Source organism: Mus musculus, chromosome 9 (assembly GCF_000001635.26).
Source record: "Mus musculus strain C57BL/6J chromosome 9, GRCm38.p6 C57BL/6J".
Classification (NCBI taxonomy): Eukaryota; Metazoa; Chordata; class Mammalia; order Rodentia; family Muridae; genus Mus; species Mus musculus.
In genome coordinates, this window is record NC_000075.6 from 75,068,448 (window position 1) to 75,087,789 (window position 19,342).

Genomic DNA, 19,342 nt, shown 5'->3' on the forward strand with positions numbered 1-19,342 from the left:
GAAAACAACTTACAAGAAAATGTTTTTTTTTTAAATTGGGTATTTATTTCATTTACATTTCCAATGCTATCCCAAAGGTCCTCCACTGCTCCCCCACGCACTCCCCCACCCACCCACTCCCACTTCTTGGCCCTGGCGTTCCCTTGTACTGAGGCTTATAAAGTTTGCTTGACCAATGGGCCTCTCTTTCCACTGATGGCCTACTAGGCCATCTTCTGATTCATATGCAGCTAGAGACAAGAGCTCTGGGAGGTACTGGTTAGTTCATAATGTTGTTCCACCTATAGGGTTGCAGATCCCTTTAGCTCCTTGGGTATTTTCTCTAGCTCCTCCATTGGGGGCCTTGTGATCCATCCAATAGCTGACTGTGAGCATCCACTTCTGTGTTTGCCAGGCCCCGGCATAGTCTCACAAGAGACAGCCATATCTGGGTCCTTTCAGCAAAATCTTACTAGTGTATGCAATGGTGTCAGTGTTTGGAAGCTGATTATGGGATGGATCCCCGGATATGGCAGTCTCTAGATGGTCCATCCTTTTGTCTCAGCTCCAAACTTTGTCTCTGTAACTCCTTTCATGGGTGTTTTGTTCCCAATTCTAAGAAGGGGCAAAGTGTCCACACTTTGGTCTTCATTCTTCTTGAGTTTCATGCATTTAGCAAATTGTATCTTATATCTTGGATATTCTAAATTTCTGGGCTAATATCCACTTATCAGTGAGTACATATTGTGTTAGTTCTTTTGTGATTGGGTTACCTCACTTAGCATGATGCCCTCTAGGTCCATCCATTTGCCTAGGAATTTCATAAATTCATTCTTTTTAATAGCTGAGTAGTACTCCATTGTGTAAATGTACCACATGTTCTATATCCATTCCTCTGTTGAGAAAATGTTCTTAATTTATAAAGCAACAACTGAAAATTTTATCAATTTACAATAAAATATATAATACCTTATACTGACTTTTGGGGTGTGGACCCTACTCCTGGTTTGCAGATCTTAGTAATAAGAGTGCTTTAGGCTGTAAATACATATGCATTAGGCAGAAGAGTCCACCATCAGAATGGCCCTCTCCTCATTGCCGGTTGGGTGTGTTTTGTTTAAAGTCTGTTCTTTTCCTGAATGAAGCAAGAGGTTAGTGGTCAGAAACCCATTTCCCAAGTGTATGTGGTGGCATGCATCTGCAATTTCAGCACTCCTGGGACTCAAGGGAGAGAGGTAAAATTGTTCTAGGTCAGCTACATAAAGAGACTTTACCACCACCACCACCAAAAGAAAAAAAACCCTTTCTCCTACCCCTCATCTTCTCTTTCTCTTACATCAGGGTGGTTGAAAGTATGTCTTTGAAAATTTTGAAAGAATGATTCCAATTTTATTTTTGTTCATGTAAATAAAAGTCACTTTTATAAGAACTCTCAGAGTTTTGAGTGTTTTGGTTCTTCCTACCCCCCCCCCCTCCGACTCACCAACCCATCATACTCAGTATTCCTCAACTGTCCTGACCGGTAGCTAATATCTAGAGGGTAAGGAAACAGGCACCTTCTACAGGCATGAAGGAAGTGTAAGAGACAGGAGCTCAACTCATTGCTTTGGATGCTCTGCTGGCTCAAAGTACATTTTGTCTCCTTTCACAGGCAGACAAAGAAAGGATGGAATCCAGAAACATCAAAGTGGTGAACAGTCTTCCTTCAAATACCCACCTCATGTTCAGACATAACTAGGGAGTCAGGCTTGTGCTTTGACTGCCATTGTACTGGTCTCAGAACCATGTCTCTAAAATTTCACCATTCACAAGGCAGAGGCAGGAGGATGGCGAGTTTGAAGAAAACCCGGGCTGCTTAGTGAGACCTGTCTCAAAACCCAACAAGCCAAACAATAAAACTGGATTCCCATGATAGGCACTGGCCACAACTTAAGGTTTAAAGAAGGAAGATGGACACATTTTAAAAGGCTAAAAATTTTAAAGAGTATTCCAAGTGAGCACGAAAGTGTGGCTGGAGAGAACATGTTGGGATGAAAAAGACCACATTCCTGTGTCCGTGTAAGGGCACGGAATAGACTGCGTCAAGACTGCAAACACTTGAGTTTCTCTCAGTAGGTTGCCGTTTTCAGGTGACTCCAGGATCAGCATCAGGTAGTGCTGTCACGATCAGCAGAACAAAGGTCTCATTCTGAATGGTGGCGAACCTATGTAAACGCCCAAGTCTAAGATGGGCCATTTCCCAGTGCCATCTTGTTTTCAGGTTCATTGGAGTTTCTGTGTGTTAGAGGCCACCCTATGTCCTTGCATCACCAAGGGTGCAAACCCAAATGCAGAGTGACCTTGAGCATCCTTCAAATTCCGGGTGGTGCAGCTTCCCGCCCTGCCGTGAGCAAGTCTCTTCTGGAGTTGCAGGTTCTCAGAAAGGCCTTTCCCGAACCCTCCCCTACCTCAAGTCCTCTCCCTACAAACAGCAGGGCCAGGAGGAGCAGCCTTGAGGCTGCCGGGTCTACGCGGGCACTCTAACCGTCGCTACCTCGAGCGGGACGCGCTCCCTCACTGCCCCACCTTCGCGCACACTGTGGGGGGCCACTCCGCCAAAGCAGGTTTGGGATGCCAGCCGCATGGGCCGAGGATGCTCGGTGCCCGCCGCCGATGGGAGGCAGCGTGAGCCCGAAAGAGCCGGGAGGGATCGCGGTGGCAGCGCTCGAGCGCAGCCTCCTCCCGCTCCCACAATGCACAGGGCGGCGGCGGCGGCGGCGGCGGCATCGCGCGCCGCGGAGGAGACAGAGGAGGCTACAGAGACCAGGCCTCTAAGGAGGCGAAGCGGCTGAGGAAACTGAGGGAGCGAGGGGGCGCTGAGGACGCGAGGCGACTGAAGAGACCGCAAGGGCTGTGTGTGTGGACCAGGCGGCTTGGGGAGACTGAGGCGGCGACGGCCGCGGAGGCTGGTACCCGAGTCCCCCGAGCACGCGCCTCGGGCTCACGCGGCCGCCGAGCCCTGGAGGTGATGACTGTCAGGCTCCCGCCCGCCGCTAGCGCCTGACGCGCCCCGCCCCGGCCCGCCCGGGCCCGCCCGCCAGCTTGGCCCGCCCTGCCCGGCCCGGCCCTTCCCCTGCTCCCCGCCCGCCACCGTTTCACCCGCGCGGGCGGCCGCCACGCGAGCTGCGGCCTCCGCCTAGGCGGGGGGCGTCGGCGCTGGGCCCGCCATGGCCGCGTCCGAGCTCTACACCAAGGTAACGCGCGCCGCAGAGCCTTGTCCTGGGGAGGGGTCGCGCGGCCGGGACCGTGGCTGTAGGACCGGCAGGTTCCACCGGACTGCACCCCACTGCCCGGCTGTACCTCCTTGCCCGGCTGTACCTCCCTGCTCTGCCTCCCGAGCCCATTTCGGATGGGATGCTCTTGGGCAGATGCTCGGGCCGCTCTCCCGGGACTCGTGCTTAAAATAACGTCCTGTGCCGGTATGCGCCAGGCAGCAGCCTCTCGGGGAGATTATTTCGGATTCTGCAGTTATGGCCAGTCCGCTTTCACCTTTAGCTGCCGGGTTCTTGCCATTTGCCCTGGGGTGCGGAGCCTGTGGGAAGATGCAGCCCGGAGATGGCGAGCTTATTCTTAGGCTTCTTGGTGCCTGGGAGTTTGCAACCTGCGCGTTATCCCCGAGAGCCTCGTTAGCTCTGTGTCCTCACCCTCCTTTCCGGCGAGCCTTTCCCTTTTGGTCTTCATTTAGGGGAAGTGGCAGCCTTTTCAATCTTAAACCGACGCCCATATTCTCAGGGTCTGGTAATCTCTGAATGGCGTATTTTGGAGAGACTGTTTAGAAAATCTGTGTTGGGCAGTGTGTGGTGTATGCATTCATGGTATCTTATGTTACGGTTTCAATGGATGTTTTGCCAGCTAATGATTATTAAAATTACCTCTAATTCCACTCAACAGAATTGCCTTAACTTTTCAAGTTCATGTTTTTACATTTTTACCAGAATCTCTTTCTTCCCGTCTCTCTCTGTCTCTGCCTTTGTCTCCCTCTCAGGCACGGAGATTGAATGTAAGGGCCTCATGCATACTAGGTAAACCCTTTACAACTGAGCTATATATAGATAGCCCCAGCTTTCTGGACTCTTCTTTTAGCAGTTTGGAATCATCTCTTGCACACGTGACATCAATAAGCCCAGAGCCCAAATTGCAGCCTTGAGGAAAGAAATCTGTACCTTTCCACCCAACTGTGTGACATTTGGCAAACTACATAACCTCTCTGGTTCAGGTTTCTTACTTGTAAATAGAGTGAATTTTATTTGTCCTTTTGTCCTTCCTTACAAGCTGTTGTGAGGATCACATTTAATACTAGTTGTGAAAGCTTTCTGTGACTCTTTTTTTTTTTAAACAAATATGAGGTATATGATTACTTTCTTCCAGCCATGAAATGAAGAGCTTGCATGAACCTGGGACTTTCTTTCTAGCCCTAGATTTAAGAAGTGTACAATTAGAACATTTCTCTAAACCTAGTAATTTTTTTTTTTCAGCATGGCAATTCTATAAGACTATCATTGGAAATTGACTAAAAGTTACCTTCTTAACTTACATAGTACAATTCTAAGTGTTTTGAAATATTAACTCATTTAATCGTTGCAATTTATGTATGAAGTAGATACAAGTAACAATTATGTCACTGTGACGAGCTGTCACATTGTTACATTGTTCTGTCCTGTCTGGCCCCCTACCAGGCCCCTGCTATCAGCCCATCTTGAACCTGGACCTGCTAATTATAGGCTGATAAGCAGAAATTAGGTGGGTGGTAAGTTGCTGGACTTCTAGATCTGTTTGTCCCCTGCCCCCACACAAAATATTTTGTAGGGAAAACTGGGGAAGGTGTTGTCATTTTTAAATAATAAAGTTTTGAGTTTCCATCACAGTGTAATAGAATTCATCTTATAGTCTTCCTAGATACAGACAGATTTAGTCACTGAAACTGAGGTTGGGACTTAAGGGGCTTTTTCCTAAATTTAGATATACCTCAGAATAGCCTGACTCTGTAGTTATTTGTGCACTGATCTGTGAATGGGCCTTAGTTTAATGACAGGAAGGAATATTTATTGAGTGTCCTGTAAACCAAATACTCTGTCTTGTGTTTAGAGTTTCTAACAGTGGACAAGTCATAGCCCTTTCCTCATAGGGCTCACAGTCTGTTTATTATATTCTTGACCCACTTTGAATCTCCAAAGGCATAAATAACCTGCTGTTACCTTAACAACAGGCTGGCAGATGTGTTAGCAGGACATAGGTGATGTCTGGATATGGCAAAGGTTGGACTTATTCTAGAGGAATGATTCTAGAGTAGTAAGTATTAGGAGAGGGAAGGAAACCATTAGAAGAAATGTCAGTATAACCCAAGTGTCTGTCCCTTGCAGATGATTGTAGAGAAGGAAGTGGTGGATAGATTACAAGGAAAAACATGTTACTGACATGGCATAATTGTGATATTCAGCATGTGAGTAAATATGAAAAGTGCCCTTTTAAAAGTTGTCATCAGACCTTTAAGGCAGATTTTGATGTGTGATACAGATCAGCTTCTATTACAGTGAAGGGCATGGGACTGTTCAATTTATTTTCTTAAGTTAGAATGATAATGGTTTTGACATAGCAATTTAGCAGGGTTTCCATTTCATAAAAATTTCCAGAGATTTAAATATTTAAGAGAAATAGCTTAGTGCCTGGATATAATGTTTCTTGAGACTGACATTTTGGTTAAAACATATTTGTTGATTTTTCAGGTAGGGTTGCTAAAGGTCTATTTTGTTTTTTAATTACAGCATTATTGAGTTATTTTATACTGTACAATTCACCAATATAGAATATCTGGCTTAGTAGTCTTAATATAATCACTGGGTTGTGTGATTTAAGGTCCACCTAAAAACTCTGGAGAGAGTTGCTAGTCTTGACTTAACAGTGGCTGTCTATTTGGCAAGCTCATCTATTGATGCTTTTAATAGCTTCAGAGATCTAGCACTTGTGGAACAAAGTTTGTCAGTGAGACCTGGAAGGATCACGTGCAGCAAGTTAATTAATTGTATATAAATAGTCCATATATATCATTGATAGCATATGGATGCTGTAGAATAGACAAGGGTACCTAAAGCTGTTTGATTAAAATTCCTGGTGATACATAAAGATGCTAAGTATTATAGGAAAGAAAAGGATCAGGCTGAAACTCCAAAGCCATTAAAATATTCCCAGAGGAAAATAGCTTTGTAGGGCAGTAGATTGCATATTGCTGCTATATTTGCCTTTTCCATGTTTTCTTATGTACCTACTGAAGCCATTTAACCTGGAAACACCTGAGTGTTTCCTGAGTGCATGTATGTGTGTGCATCTGTTTTCTGGTATAGTTCAGTTTGATATTCAATAGCATTGTCCCTCAAAACACCATTCCTGGAGATTCTCATATTTTATTGTTGAAATCCATTATCTGATCATGTGTTCTCAATCTGCAGTTTGGCAAGCATCCTTCAGTTATGCTCCTTCTATGCCTTTTTCCTTCTGATGTCCCTATCTTGCCAGTGGATTTTTCTTCCAGCTTCATGAGTTAGGAACCTCAGCATCCTTTCCCTTGACTTTTATATTTTTCTTCTTTACCAATTCTGATTTGATGTGACATCCAGCTCTTCAGATTCTGAACCATGGCTAGTATCATCTTTTTTTTTGTTTCTATGTCTCGATGATCTGAATACATTTCCATCTTCCCGTAGTTATGGTGAATGTGTCTTAGCACTCTCATACCACTAGAAACCTCTGAGATGCTATTTTGTTCAGTTCTTGTTTGTTAAGTAACGAGTGAGTGATACTTAAGCAGGAGAAGGTATGGACTGAAAATAATGACATGGATCAGGTGTACTGATGCACTCCTGTGAGCCTAGCACATGGAAGGCAAAGGATTACCATAAGTTCAAGGATGGCTTGAGCTATGTAACAAGACCCTATCTGAGAAAAATTAAAAAGGAAATTATAAGAAGGTGACTAAAGATGTAAACACATAATAAGGCATTTTGAAGAAAACGAACCATAGAGAGGAGAGCTGAGAGCCAGGAAGACCAAAAGGAAAGCTATGTCAGGAATTGAAATGAAAATTACGGAGGTGTGCTATGCTGAGGTAGTACAGAAAGAAGGTGTTTAAGCTGGGGAATAAACCCGAGAGACAAGTCTCTGTGAAGAATTAGATAGGATAAGGGCATGATGCGAGCTCCACCTAGGAACCAGAAGCTGTTCCTAGAGACTGCAAATGGAAAATTACTCAGAATAATTTGAATTGCTTGAGCAAAGCAAAGTGATTATGTGGCTCTTGAAATTTGTCACTGTCTCTTAAATCGTGAAGGTTCAGTAGCTCAAAGATTACAGAGGTGTTCTAACTCTAGTAAGACTTGCCAATCCTCGACTAGTTGTTCAAATCTTAGCTTTTTAAATAAAGTGAAACTAGAGGAGCAATGAAGAATGAACACACACACACACACACACACACACACACACACACACACACACACACACACACTGTCTCTTCAGGGTTTTCTTACTCTGCAGCCCAGACTGCTCTGGACTTTTTGTCCTAAACTGGCCTCAAACTCATAGGAATCCTTCTGCCTTAGCCTCTTCCTAAATTTCGGAATTAGACATATGAACTACCATGCCTTGATGTGATTTGTTCCTTGACAACTGTATACCAAAACAAGAAGATTTTCAGAATAGAATGATTAGACCAGGAAAGAGGCTACACATTTAAGAGAGATAAAACTTGAAAAATACAGTTGATCTGGAAACATGATAGAGTATTAAACATCAAGAATAGTAGAAGTTTGGCCAGCAGGATAGTTCAGTGGGTAAGGGCACTTGCCACTGAGCTGTCAAGCTGAGCTTGATCCCCAGGACCTACATGGTAGAATAGAGAACTGAATCCCTCAAGTTGTGCATGGACCTCTACATACACTCTCTGACATGTACATACATGCACTCACACAAATAAATAAATGTAGCAGTATTTTTTTAAAGAAATTAAAAACAAAGTTTGTAACATCTCAGTTTAGTAGCTGTTAGCTTATTAGAACTTGAAATAATGTGTATAATTTTAAGTGAGTTCCTATTGTAAACATTATTTATATAATAGAATACCTGAAGTTATGATATCAGCTTAGTTGTAGTATATAAGTTAGAGCCTGGGTAGTCCATGAATGATAGTTCTTTTTCTTTTTTAAGATTATTTATTTATTTTATGTATATGAGTGCTCTATCTGCATGTACATCTGCATGCCAGAAGAGGGCATTGGATCCCATTACAGATGGTTGTGAGCCACCATGTGGTTGCTGGGAATTGAACTCAGGACCTGGAAGAGCAGACAGTGTTCATAACTGCTGAGCCATTTCTAACAATGAAATTACCAAATGTTTCTTTGACAGAGTTAAACAGAGTTAAGCAATTAACCAGCTAGAATTGATTTAAAGATTTACTCGTGTGTGTGTGTGTGTGTGTGTGTGTGTGTGTGTGTGCGTGTGCATACGTGTACTCAAGCTTATATGAACAATGTATGCACAAATATTCTTGGATGTTAGAGGGCATTGGATTCCCTGGAACTGGAGTCACTTGATATAGGTGCTGGGAATTGAACCTAGGCCCTCTGTAAGAGCAGTAGGAGCACTTTACCTCTGAGCCATCTCTTTAGCCCTATAGTGTTCATTTAGTTGGAAGAAAGAGAAAACCTATTCAAAGCCAGAAAGGGATTTAATTGCTTGTGTGACCTGAAAGTTTCAGCATGGCTTGACTCAGGGCTCAGGAGACTGTGTTTCCCTGGGTCTCATGTACTGTCTGACAGTGTTTTCATCTTTAGGACAGCTGGTTTCAGAGTGACTAGAGAGTAGCATCTGCAGATCACATGATTGTACAGCTCTGGGCCTGGAGAAAGAAAGCCTGATAGAGAAGTTCTTGCCCTTTCTTGGAGTCATATGCCCTTTCCTTTCACAATACCCCATTGGCAGTGTGGGAGGAATACCATGAGTGATCAAGTTTATACTTGCCTGGAGGCTTGACAGAGGACAGGCATTATTATTGATAGTCCCACTATGACCTTAGGGGATGGCTGAGAGCCATTTCCCATCAGAAGGAATAGTGCTGGCTAGGCAAAATGAATAATCACCCTCAATCAATGTCATCTATGAATAGATCAACAAAAATAGTGGTGATTGAGTGAAATGGAAATGTTTTTTACCTAACCAAGACAGTACTAGTTATATTACCCTAGAGAATCATCTTGAAGTTACAAAATAAAGCTATGGAAAACCTACAGAAGCAAAATTAGTAATAGCATGTCAAAAACTTACAATGTGAGGCTATCCTTTACCCCATCTGTGTGAAGATGGGATGAGTTGGATGTTCCCTTTCATGCTATTTTTTTCTGCTGTATTTCCTCAGCATTGGACATTTCCTCTTACTTTCTTCATGTCCTTGCACACATTATTCTCCCTCATACAGTTGTGAGCCACCATGTGGTTGCTGGGGATTGAACTCAGGACCTCTGGAAGAGCAGTCAGTGCTCTTAACCACTGAGCCATCTACCCAGTCCTCCCTTTTTATTTTGAAACAGAATCTCACGTAGTCCAGATTGCCCTCAATCTTGTTATCTAGCCTGTAGTTCTAGCCACTTGACAAGCTGAGGCAGTTCAAGTCATGCTGGGCAACTGGTGAGACGCTGTCATAAAGTAAAGCACATGAAAAAGGTGGAGATGAAGCCAGGGTCCCGGTGTTGGCTACCATGTGTGAAGCCCTAAGCCCAGTTTCTAGCACTGATCTCCTCCTCCCCTGAAAAGAATAAAAGATACACTGTAGTCCTAGAACTGGGGAGGGAGAGGCCAGTGGATCTTTGTGAGTTAGAAGTCAGCCTGAGTTAGAGAGCGAGTTCTCTATCTCAAAAAAGGCAACAACAACAACAAAAAGAGAAGAAAAGAAAAAGAGGGGAAGATACACTTTAGATAATTTATAATATTCAAAGGATGAAAGTTAAATACCATTAAGATTACCACAGTCAACGTTTTTTGTGTGACGCTAAAAATCAGATATAGGGCCTTGTATATGTTAGGCATTCACTGAGTTATACTCTTATTGCAGTTAACAATGATTTTAAAACCATTTTAATAACTTCTTAATGATTTTCAAAAACAATATGTGTTATAATTTTTGTATCATAAATACTTACAGAAAAACTTTAATATGTATTTCAACATCTGAAAGTACCATGATTTTTATTCTGCAGGTCCATTTCACTGTTTGAAGTAAGTTGCTACAAAGGGCAGCTTTATCCATAAATCTTTGCTTGTGAGTCAGTTTTAGACAATTTCAGAATCCAAGTTTCCTTGGTGAGAATTGGCATTTATATATGGGGTAGTGCATTCACATTCATCTTTAAAAATAGCACCTTGTATGTATATTACCTCAAGAATAGGGTAACTAGATGTCCCACTTTTGGAAGATGATTTCAGTACCTATATTTTATTTTGAGAAATTCTCCTCAGTGAAAAATATGAACTTATTTAAAAAACTTAACCTTCTGGAAACCTAAAGTACTTACTTTCTTTAAAAACAAAAACAGAAACAGAACCTCACTCTGTAGCCCTGACTGGCTTAAAACTTGCTATTTTAAACCAGGCTGGCCTCAAACTCAAAGAGATTCTCCCTGCCTCTGAACACTGGGATTAAAGGTCCCAGCTTACTTTCTTTTTAGTGCCATAAAAAAAAAAAAAAAAATCTTGCTTTCCACATTTCCTTAATCTTTGAAGAATTTTGGGGAGAGAGAAAAATTGAAATAGAATTTTTTTTTTTTTTTTGGTTTTTCGAGACAGGGTTTCTCTGTGCAGCCCTGGCTGTCCTGGAACTCACTCTGTAGACCAGGCTGGCCTCGAACTCAGAAATCCGCCTGTCTCTGCCTCCCACCACGCCGGAAAGAGAGAGAGAGAGGGAGGGAGGGAGGGAGGGAGGGAGGGAGGGAAAAGAAAGAAAGAAAGAGAGAGAGAGAGAGAGAGAGAGAGAAAGAGAGAGAGAAAGAAAGAAAGAAAGAAAGAAAGAAAGAAAGAAATAAAGAAAGAAAGAAAGAAAGAGAGAGAGAGAGAGAAAGAGAGAAAGAAATATTGGTGCTGGAGAGATGGCTTCAGCATCTTTAATTAAGAGCACTGACTGTTCTTCCAGAGGTCCTGAGTTCAATTCCCAGCACCCACATGGTGGCTCACAACCATTTGTAATGGGATCCAATGCCCTCTTCTGGTGTGTCTGAAGACAGTGACAGGGTACTCACATATATAAAATAAATAAATCTTTTTGTAAAAAAATGACTTGGACAAATGCATGGCTCTGGCAAAATAGTTATTCTATAATGATTACTGTTTTCTGTGGTCTTGTTATGGTCTAGATAGTTTTGTTTGTTTGTTTGTTTTGTTTTGTTTTTTTGTTTTTGTTTTTGTTTCCAGATAGCCTTTTTAAAAAGTTCTTTGCTATACCTGGTTGCAGTAAGCCTGCAATGCCATTTGCTTAGGAAGCTATAACAGGATTGCAAAATCAAGGTCTACCTGGCTCTAGAGTGAATTTAAGACTCGCCCAAGCTGCATTAGCTGAGACTTTCTCAAAATCAAAAAAATTTAAAAGGATGTGCTGAATATATGGGTGTGGTAGGCATATGGCTGTACTCATAACACTCTGGAGGCCAAGACAAGAGGATTGTCACAAGATGGAGACCAATTTGGGCTACATAGTAAATTCTGGTCCAGCCTGGCTCTAAGAATGAGAGATTGTTTGGGGTGGGGTGGGGTGGGGGTGGGGGCAATAGGAGAGAAGGAGCAAAGATGTGGGAATGAAGGTTAGTGGTAGAGTACACTCAACAAAACCAAACTTGTTTTCCATTCTCTTCTGCCCACCTTTCCCAATCTCTGGTAACTACTCCCTACTCTCTCAGATCACGTGGTGTTAGTTCTTCATGTGAGGGAGAACATGCTTCTTTATCTGGCTTATTTATATGTAAACTTTTTAAAATTTAGTTATCAATACTTTTTGGTGTTTTTGAGATAAAGTCTTGCTATATAGCCCTGGCTAGCCTGAAACCCACTGTGTAGATGGGGCTGGGCCTGAACTTGTGTCAGCCTCTGCCTCTGCCTCTGCCTCTGCCTCTACCTTCCAAGAGTGAAATTAAAGGCTTGCTTTATCACACCTGGCTTACCTAAAACAGTGAATTTTTAAAAAGAAAGATTCTACTGGTCCTTGTTAGAGTTTCCAAGCAACTCTTAACTTTGTTAGTGTTCCTCAAAAGCCAGACAGTCTAGCTTTGTTATGAGTGTTTTCTTCCTTGACTTTGACTCATCTCTTTTCCCTGAAAAAGTGGCCGTGTATCATAGCAACTAAGGCGTGGACACACCCATGACTAAATCCTAGTTTTGCTATCTTCCTCCTTCAATTTCTTCTTTCTTTTTTTATTTAACGTTTTATGTGTATGAGTGTTCTGCCTGTATGTATGTCTGTTTACTCTGTCCATGCTTGGTGCCCATAGGGGTCAGAAGAGAGTACTAGTTGTAGACTGCTGTGAGCTGCCATGTCAGTACTGGGACTCAACCCAGGGTCCTTTGCAATAGTAGCCAGTACTCTTAAACAGCTGAGCCATCTCTCCAGCCCTGCTGCCCTCCTTTTTTTTTTTTTTTTTTTTTGCTATTAATTTCTTTAAGCCAGTTACTTACGTTTTCTCTACTTCAATTTTTTTCATATTTATTATATGTATGTTGGTGTGCATGTATGTATTTATGTCTGTATGTGTACATGTATATGTGTGTATATGTGTATGTATGGAGGCTAGAGAACAACCTTGGAAATGTTGCTCCTTGGGGGCTGTCCATCTTATATTTTGAGACAGGGTCTCCCTGACCTGAAACTCCGCAATTAGGCTTGGCTGGCAGACCAGCAGGCCCACATGGATCCGCCTGTCTCCCCTAGCCAGCATTAGGGTTATTAACATGTGTGCTACAGTGCCAGCATTGTAGATTTATTTATTTATTCATTCATTTTTAAAAATGTGTGTTAGTGTTTTGCCTGGATGTATGGATGTGTATCACATGTATGTCTGGTGCCTTTGGAGATCAGAAGAAGGTGTTGGATCCTCTGGAACTGGAGTTACAGATGATTGTAAGCTGCCATATGGGTTCTGGATTCTGGTAATTGAACTCAGGCCATCAATCACACTGTAGCCCAGACTAATCTTCTTGTCTCACCCTCCAAATGCTAGGATTGTAGGTGTGAAGGACAATGCCTGCTGCCCCGGATATCCTTACTATGTCACTTCACTAGTAGAGTATGTGAGGAGACCTAGCACCTAGTAGTGACCTAGTAATTATTTTTCTATTTTTAATGACAACTAGGAAAACTGCTTTCTTTATATTAAAGGATAATTGAGAAGTATCTATTACTTCTGCTATTAATAGGTATGAAATAGTAAAGGAAATGACTTGCAAAATTACTTTGGAATACATTCTCATAAAATATATTTAAGGGCTCAGTATAGCTTAGTTGGCAGAATGCTTGCCTAGTATGCATGGAGCTATGGGTTTGATCCCAGTCCTTCATAAACTCAGTATATTTATGAATCCATAAATTCACAATCCCAGCACGTGCTGGGGAAGGGCAGCACGAGACTATCAGAAGTTCAAGGTTATTCTCACCTGCATAGGGAATTTGAGATCAGACTGAGCCAAAGACTGCCTCTGCCTCTGCCTCTGCCTCTGCCTCTGCCTCTGCCTCTGCCTCTGCCTCTGCCTCTGCCTCTGCCTCTGCCTCTGCCTCTGCCTCTGCCTCTGCCTCTGCCTCTGCCTCTGCCTCTGCCTCTGCCTCTGCCTCTGCCTCTGCCTCTGCCTCTGCCTCTGCCTCTGCCTCTGCCTCTGCCTCTGCCTCTGCCTCTGCCTCTGCCTCTGCCTCTGCCTCTGCCTCTGCCTCTGCCTCTGCCTCTGCCTCTGCCTCTGCCTCTGCCTCTGCCTCTGCCTCTGCCTCTGCCTCTGCCTCTGCCTCTGCCTCTGCCTCTGCCTCTGCCTCTGCCTCTGCCTCTGCCTCTGCCTCTGCCTCTGCCTCTGCCTCTGCCTCTGCCTCTGCCTCTGCCTCTGCCTCTGCCTCTGCCTCTGCCTCTGCCTCTGCCTCTGCCTCTGCCTCTGCCTCTGCCTCTGCCTCTGCCTCTGCCTCTGCCTCTGCCTCTGCCTCTGCCTCTGCCTCTGCCTCTGCCTCTGCCTCTGCCTCTGCCTCTGCCTCTGCCTCTGCCTCTGCCTCTGCCTCTGCCTCTGCCTCTGCCTCTGCCTCTGCCTCTGCCTCTGCCTCTGCCTCTGCCTCTGCCTCTGCCTCTGCCTCTGCCTCTGCCTCTGCCTCTGCCTCTGCCTCTGCCTCTGCCTCTGCCTCTGCCTCTGCCTCTGCCTCTGCCTCTGCCTCTGCCTCTGCCTCTGCCTCTGCCTCTGCCTCTGCCTCTGCCTCTGCCTCTGCCTCTGCCTCTGCCTCTGCCTCTGCCTCTGCCTCTGCCTCTGCCTCTGCCTCTGCCTCTGCCTCTGCCTCTGCCTCTGCCTCTGCCTCTGCCTCTGCCTCTGCCTCTGCCTCTGCCTCTGCCTCTGCCTCTGCCTCTGCCTCTGCCTCTGCCTCTGCCTCTGCCTCTGCCTCTGCCTCTGCCTCTGCCTCTGCCTCTGCCTCTGCCTCTGCCTCTGCCTCTGCCTCTGCCTCTGCCTCTGCCTCCTCTCCCTCCCTCCCTCTCCCTCTCCTTCTCCCTCCTTCTCTTCCCTCTCTCCATATATATACATATATAGTGCATCCATATTTTAAAGTAGTAAAAATATAATAAATATTTAATGTAGATCAGGAAAATGCTTCAGACTCAAGGTAGTCCTGCTTCATCCTCCCAGAGTACCAGGATTACAGTTGTGAGGCCCTGTGCCTGATTTACCAAGTGTTTTAAATGGATTCACGGTGTTATGATACAGATATTACTTAACCTGTGTTAAGTACTTCTAATTTTTTAAAGTTCACCCATGAACTGAAGGGGACCAAAAGTTTTGGTATGTTCTGTAGAAAAAAATTTGAGTTGTGGTTTTCACTGAGGTTGGCTGTTTGCTAACATGTCCCACTATCTGTAGTAAGTAATAACAATGATATAGAAACTGGGTAATGGTGAGATCAGCATCAAAGACATTCGTGTACTTAGAGCTTAGAACACAAGCTACAGGGGTCTCACCTTCCCAGGAAAAATTCTTTTTTCTTTTAATTTTATAAAATCTTTTATTGATTCTTTGTGAATTTCACATCATGTACCCCAGTCCCATTCACCTCCATATCCCTTTGTATCCACCCCAACCCTTGCAACCTCTCCCCCAAAATTAAAGAAAAAAAGAAAAGAGAAGAAAAGAAAACAAAGCTTTCATCATGGAAGCTGTAATGTACACTAGTACACATTTGTGATCTCAGTGTGCCAGGTATGACAGCTTACTAAAAGGAGATGCTCTACATGACAGAGATGATCAGCAGCTGGTGTGGCCAGACAGTCAGAGTCTAACTTGAGAGGACAAAGGATCCTTTCCAGTGTTTTGGAAGCCATGTTGTAGGGTGAAGTAGCGAGTGTACTATGTACCTTCTATGGAGACTATCCCTGACTAACAAACCCCCGAGGATCCTCACACCACTGTGTCAGTCTTTAATATAGGATGGCCTGGCTCTCAGCTGTTGCCTTTCAATTTGGAGAGGCTGACTGGGTAAAAGGGAGAACAATACAGCAGAGAAGAAGGGTAATGTGGAGGATAATCTTTGAATCAATAATGAGATCAGGTAATCTCTGAAAAGGAGTCTTATAATGTGTTTCAGTGAGTCCCCTGGTTTTATTTGTTTCTCATAACAAGTTTCAACTGAAATGTGTGCAGGAAACTGGCCAGAAGTCTTGAAAGACCCAGTTTTTCAAAAGATGTTCATTTCTGTTGGATGAGATGTGATCCTTCTGGAATTGATGTTTGCTGTGTGTAGCCAGATAGATCTGTGGAGGAGCGGAAGTTGCTGTGGTGCTTACCACCACCAGAGCCATCCAGGTCTGGCTGGTCTTTGGGAGCTGGGCCTCCACTAGGCTGTGTGTAAAAAGCATGGAGGACAGCACTGGGAGGCTGGCTCAGGAGGATCACAGGCTTGAGGCTAGAAGTAGCTACACAGTGAGTTGGAAGACAGCCTAGGCTACAGGACATGGCACTGTCTCAACGGCAACAGCACTGAGCACAAAACGTGTGGAACTTAACAGGTTGGATTGAGATTGGGATGTTTCATCTGAGTTCATGAAAAATGTAATCACAGTGCTTGAGAAACTGAGGCAGGGAGATTGCTGCAGTTTGAGGTTAGAAGGGGCTACTGATGGGAATAGGTGTCTATTTAACTATAAAACTCATTCATTAAAAAGAAAAAAATTAAAGTTAAAAATAAATATAAAACCAAACTAAATAAACCAGGTGTAATGGGACATACCTGTAATCCCAGCACTCAGGAAGAGGACCAGAAGGTGATTCCAGACTAAAAGTCCCTGCCTCAAAACAAAAACACACAAAGACAAAACTCCACAAGGCACATTTGTGATTGAGTGGCTTTGTGTATTAAAGCTTCTTCAGTAATTCTTGTTAAGGTTAAACAACTCTTGCCTTCTGGTCAGATGTGAAAACATCTGCCTGTTTACCATTCTAGCTACTTAGGAGCCTGAGTCAGGAGTATCACCTAAGGAATTTGAGGCCAGTTTGGGTTACACAGTGGGATGCCTTCTCAAAACAAAACCCTCATGTGTTGACTTGCCTAGGTATTGCTTTTTTTAGTCTGAATTTGTGTAGATGAGTGTACTCAGAATGTGGTCTGAATACCAAGTCTTGCCAAGAGCCCTGGAACTGCTTCTGTGAGCATTCACTGTTATCAGTGAGCACCCCTAAGTAGCTGCTGTCTTTGGATTTCAGGAGCAGTGACATCACATGCAGCTGGCGCTTGACTCCAGTGAGACAAAAAACATAATTAATGGGATAACCGCCTCATTAAGAGATTTAGAACTTTTTGACCAGAGAGAAAGAATGGTGGAGATTGTTCACTTGAGACCATGCTAAGCTATTGATTTGTCTGAAGGCCTAGCTAATGGTTCTGATTTCCACATGAATCATCCAGGCTGTGCTGGGATTTTCTTATTTCCTCTGCTGACTGCTCTCTGCGGCTAGTGAGTTTCCCAGAAATCACTGTGTGACTTTGAGTTGTCAGACTCTAAATATGCCCCACTTTATCGTTTCCTAGAGGTCGTATTTATTTGGTTTTAAATACAGTTAACTTAACAAACAAATACTATTGTGTGTAAGTAGGTGACAAATACCAGGCAGGGATGAGAGAGCAAGAGGATCCCAGTAGTTTCCCTTTGCCGTTCTCTTCAGCTGTGTGCTACCTGTCAGCTTACTCTCCTGCATAGAGCTTGTGTTCATAAGAGGTGTTTGGTTTTTTTTTTTGTTTGTTTGTTTTTTTAATGTAATCATCACATGAAGATACTACTTTTGAGAAAAATTGGAAAAGAGTTTTTATTTGGGATCTGTGTGCCTGTGTATACTTTGATACAGGGTCTCCATCTTTAGCCCAGCCTCGCTTGGACTACATGGAGGAGCCCAGGCTGGCCTTGAACTCAACAATGTTTCTATTTCTGCCTCCTCTGAGTGTTGGGGTTTTAGGCATGAGCCCCCAAGTACAACTTAGAAAAGTATTCTACTTTTATTTTACTTGATGAGAGAATAAAATAAAAGTAATTTATAACATATAGTTTCCAGATTTTGACATGTAGGTAGGTGTGTGTGTATGAGAGAGAGAGAGATTGGAAAATATGCTCTGAAGCTAAATTTCTAGGAATAGAAAAATAAAGATCTAAAAAAAAATTATCTGTGTTCGTAGTTAGCTTTCTGTTCCTGTAAATGAATATTTGTTGGCGGCATACGCCTTTAATCTCAGCACTTAGGAGGCAGAGGCAGGCAGATTTCTGAGTTCGAGGCCAGCCTGGTCTACAGAGTGAGTTCCAGAACAGCCAGAGCTACACAGAGAAGCCCTGTCTTTAAAAACCAAAAAACCAAAACAAAAAACAAAACAAAAAACAAAAAAATTAAATATTTGTTATAATCAGCTTTTTTAAAAGTTGGTTTTTGTTGTTGCTGTGGTAGTTTGTTGGTTTGGGTTTTGGCTGACACTTGTAGAGGCTTCAGTCCATTCTTAGCTATGCTGGTGGGTTTGGCCTTTGGCATGGCAGCACATCCTGGCTGCCATGTAGAGGTGCTGCTCACCTCATGACAGCTGTCTCCTTAAGGATGCAATCCAGTGATCTAAGACATTCCACAGGCCCCACCTTTTCAAGGTTCCACCACCTCTGGGGAACATTCCAAACCCAAGTCATAGGATTAGCCAAATCCTGGCCTCTTCTATTCTGTGAAGTACAGCGTTCTGAACTGTGACAGTAAAAATCACAATGATAAGCAGTCTATATTTGTCTAAAGGTAACTTGTCCGAGTCAGTTTGCTCCTTCCACCAGAAGAGCACTCAGGTAGGCTGTCAAGTGCCTTTACCTGCTGAGCAGTCTCATCAGTCCCAAAGTCCGGGTTCTTTTCTGAAAAATATTTATTTTTATTTGTTGTGTTGAATATTTTGCTTGCATTATGTATGTTCACCATGTGCATGCAGTATACATGGGGGCCACAAGAGGATATTGGACCCCCCAGATCTAGAACTACAGACAGTTGTGAGCTGGAGGAGCTGAAAGTACTCTTATCCACTGAGCCGACTCTGTAGCCCCAGAGTCTAGGTTCTTAATGATATTATTAGGCTGAGGTAACCTTCTCTAGACTTATTGTTAAATATAAAAATAAATTCCTGATCATATAAGACACTTAAGCTTTTAAGATTCTTTTAGAAAAAAAAAAAAGCATAAAGAAAGCATTTGTCTTAAACAAAATGGAACCAAAAAAACAAAAACAAACAAAACAAAACAAAACAAAAGAATATTTGTTATAATCAGCTTTTTAAAAAGTTGTTTTTTGTTGTTGCTGTGGTAGTTTGTTGGTTTGGGGTGGGATGTACTTCAGTTTTAGAGCTCTTGCCTAATAAACTCAAGAGGCTCTGGGTTTGATTTTGTGCATAGCAAGTGAAACAATATAGGGGCTTTGGTGTGAATAAGACTGCATTATTTGTGCACAGAACAATTCAGGTATATGGTAAGTATCAGGCGATGAAAGATGAACTCTAGTCACACTCTGAACATCGCAAACATTACTATAAATAATCCAGCATTGATTCGTAACTTCCAGCTAC

The 19,342-nt window shown here is 43.3% G+C and overlaps 1 protein-coding gene across 8 annotated transcripts in view; it reads left to right on the forward strand.

Annotated features, from left to right (window-relative positions):
• The first annotated feature begins 1,351 nt into the window (after window positions 1-1,351).
• Window positions 1,352-19,342, forward strand: part of Myo5a (myosin VA) — a 153,890-nt gene continuing 135,899 nt past the window's right edge. For 7 of the 8 annotated variants that reach the window (XM_006510827.4, XM_006510829.4, XM_006510832.4 and 4 more), the window contains exon 1: window positions 1,352-3,212. In XM_006510827.4, coding sequence (XP_006510890.1) covers window positions 3,186-3,212 — 27 coding nt within the window. In that variant the 5' untranslated portion in view covers window positions 1,352-3,185. The remainder of the gene's footprint in view (window positions 3,213-19,342) is intronic. The other variant, NM_010864.2, reaches the window with a different exon arrangement.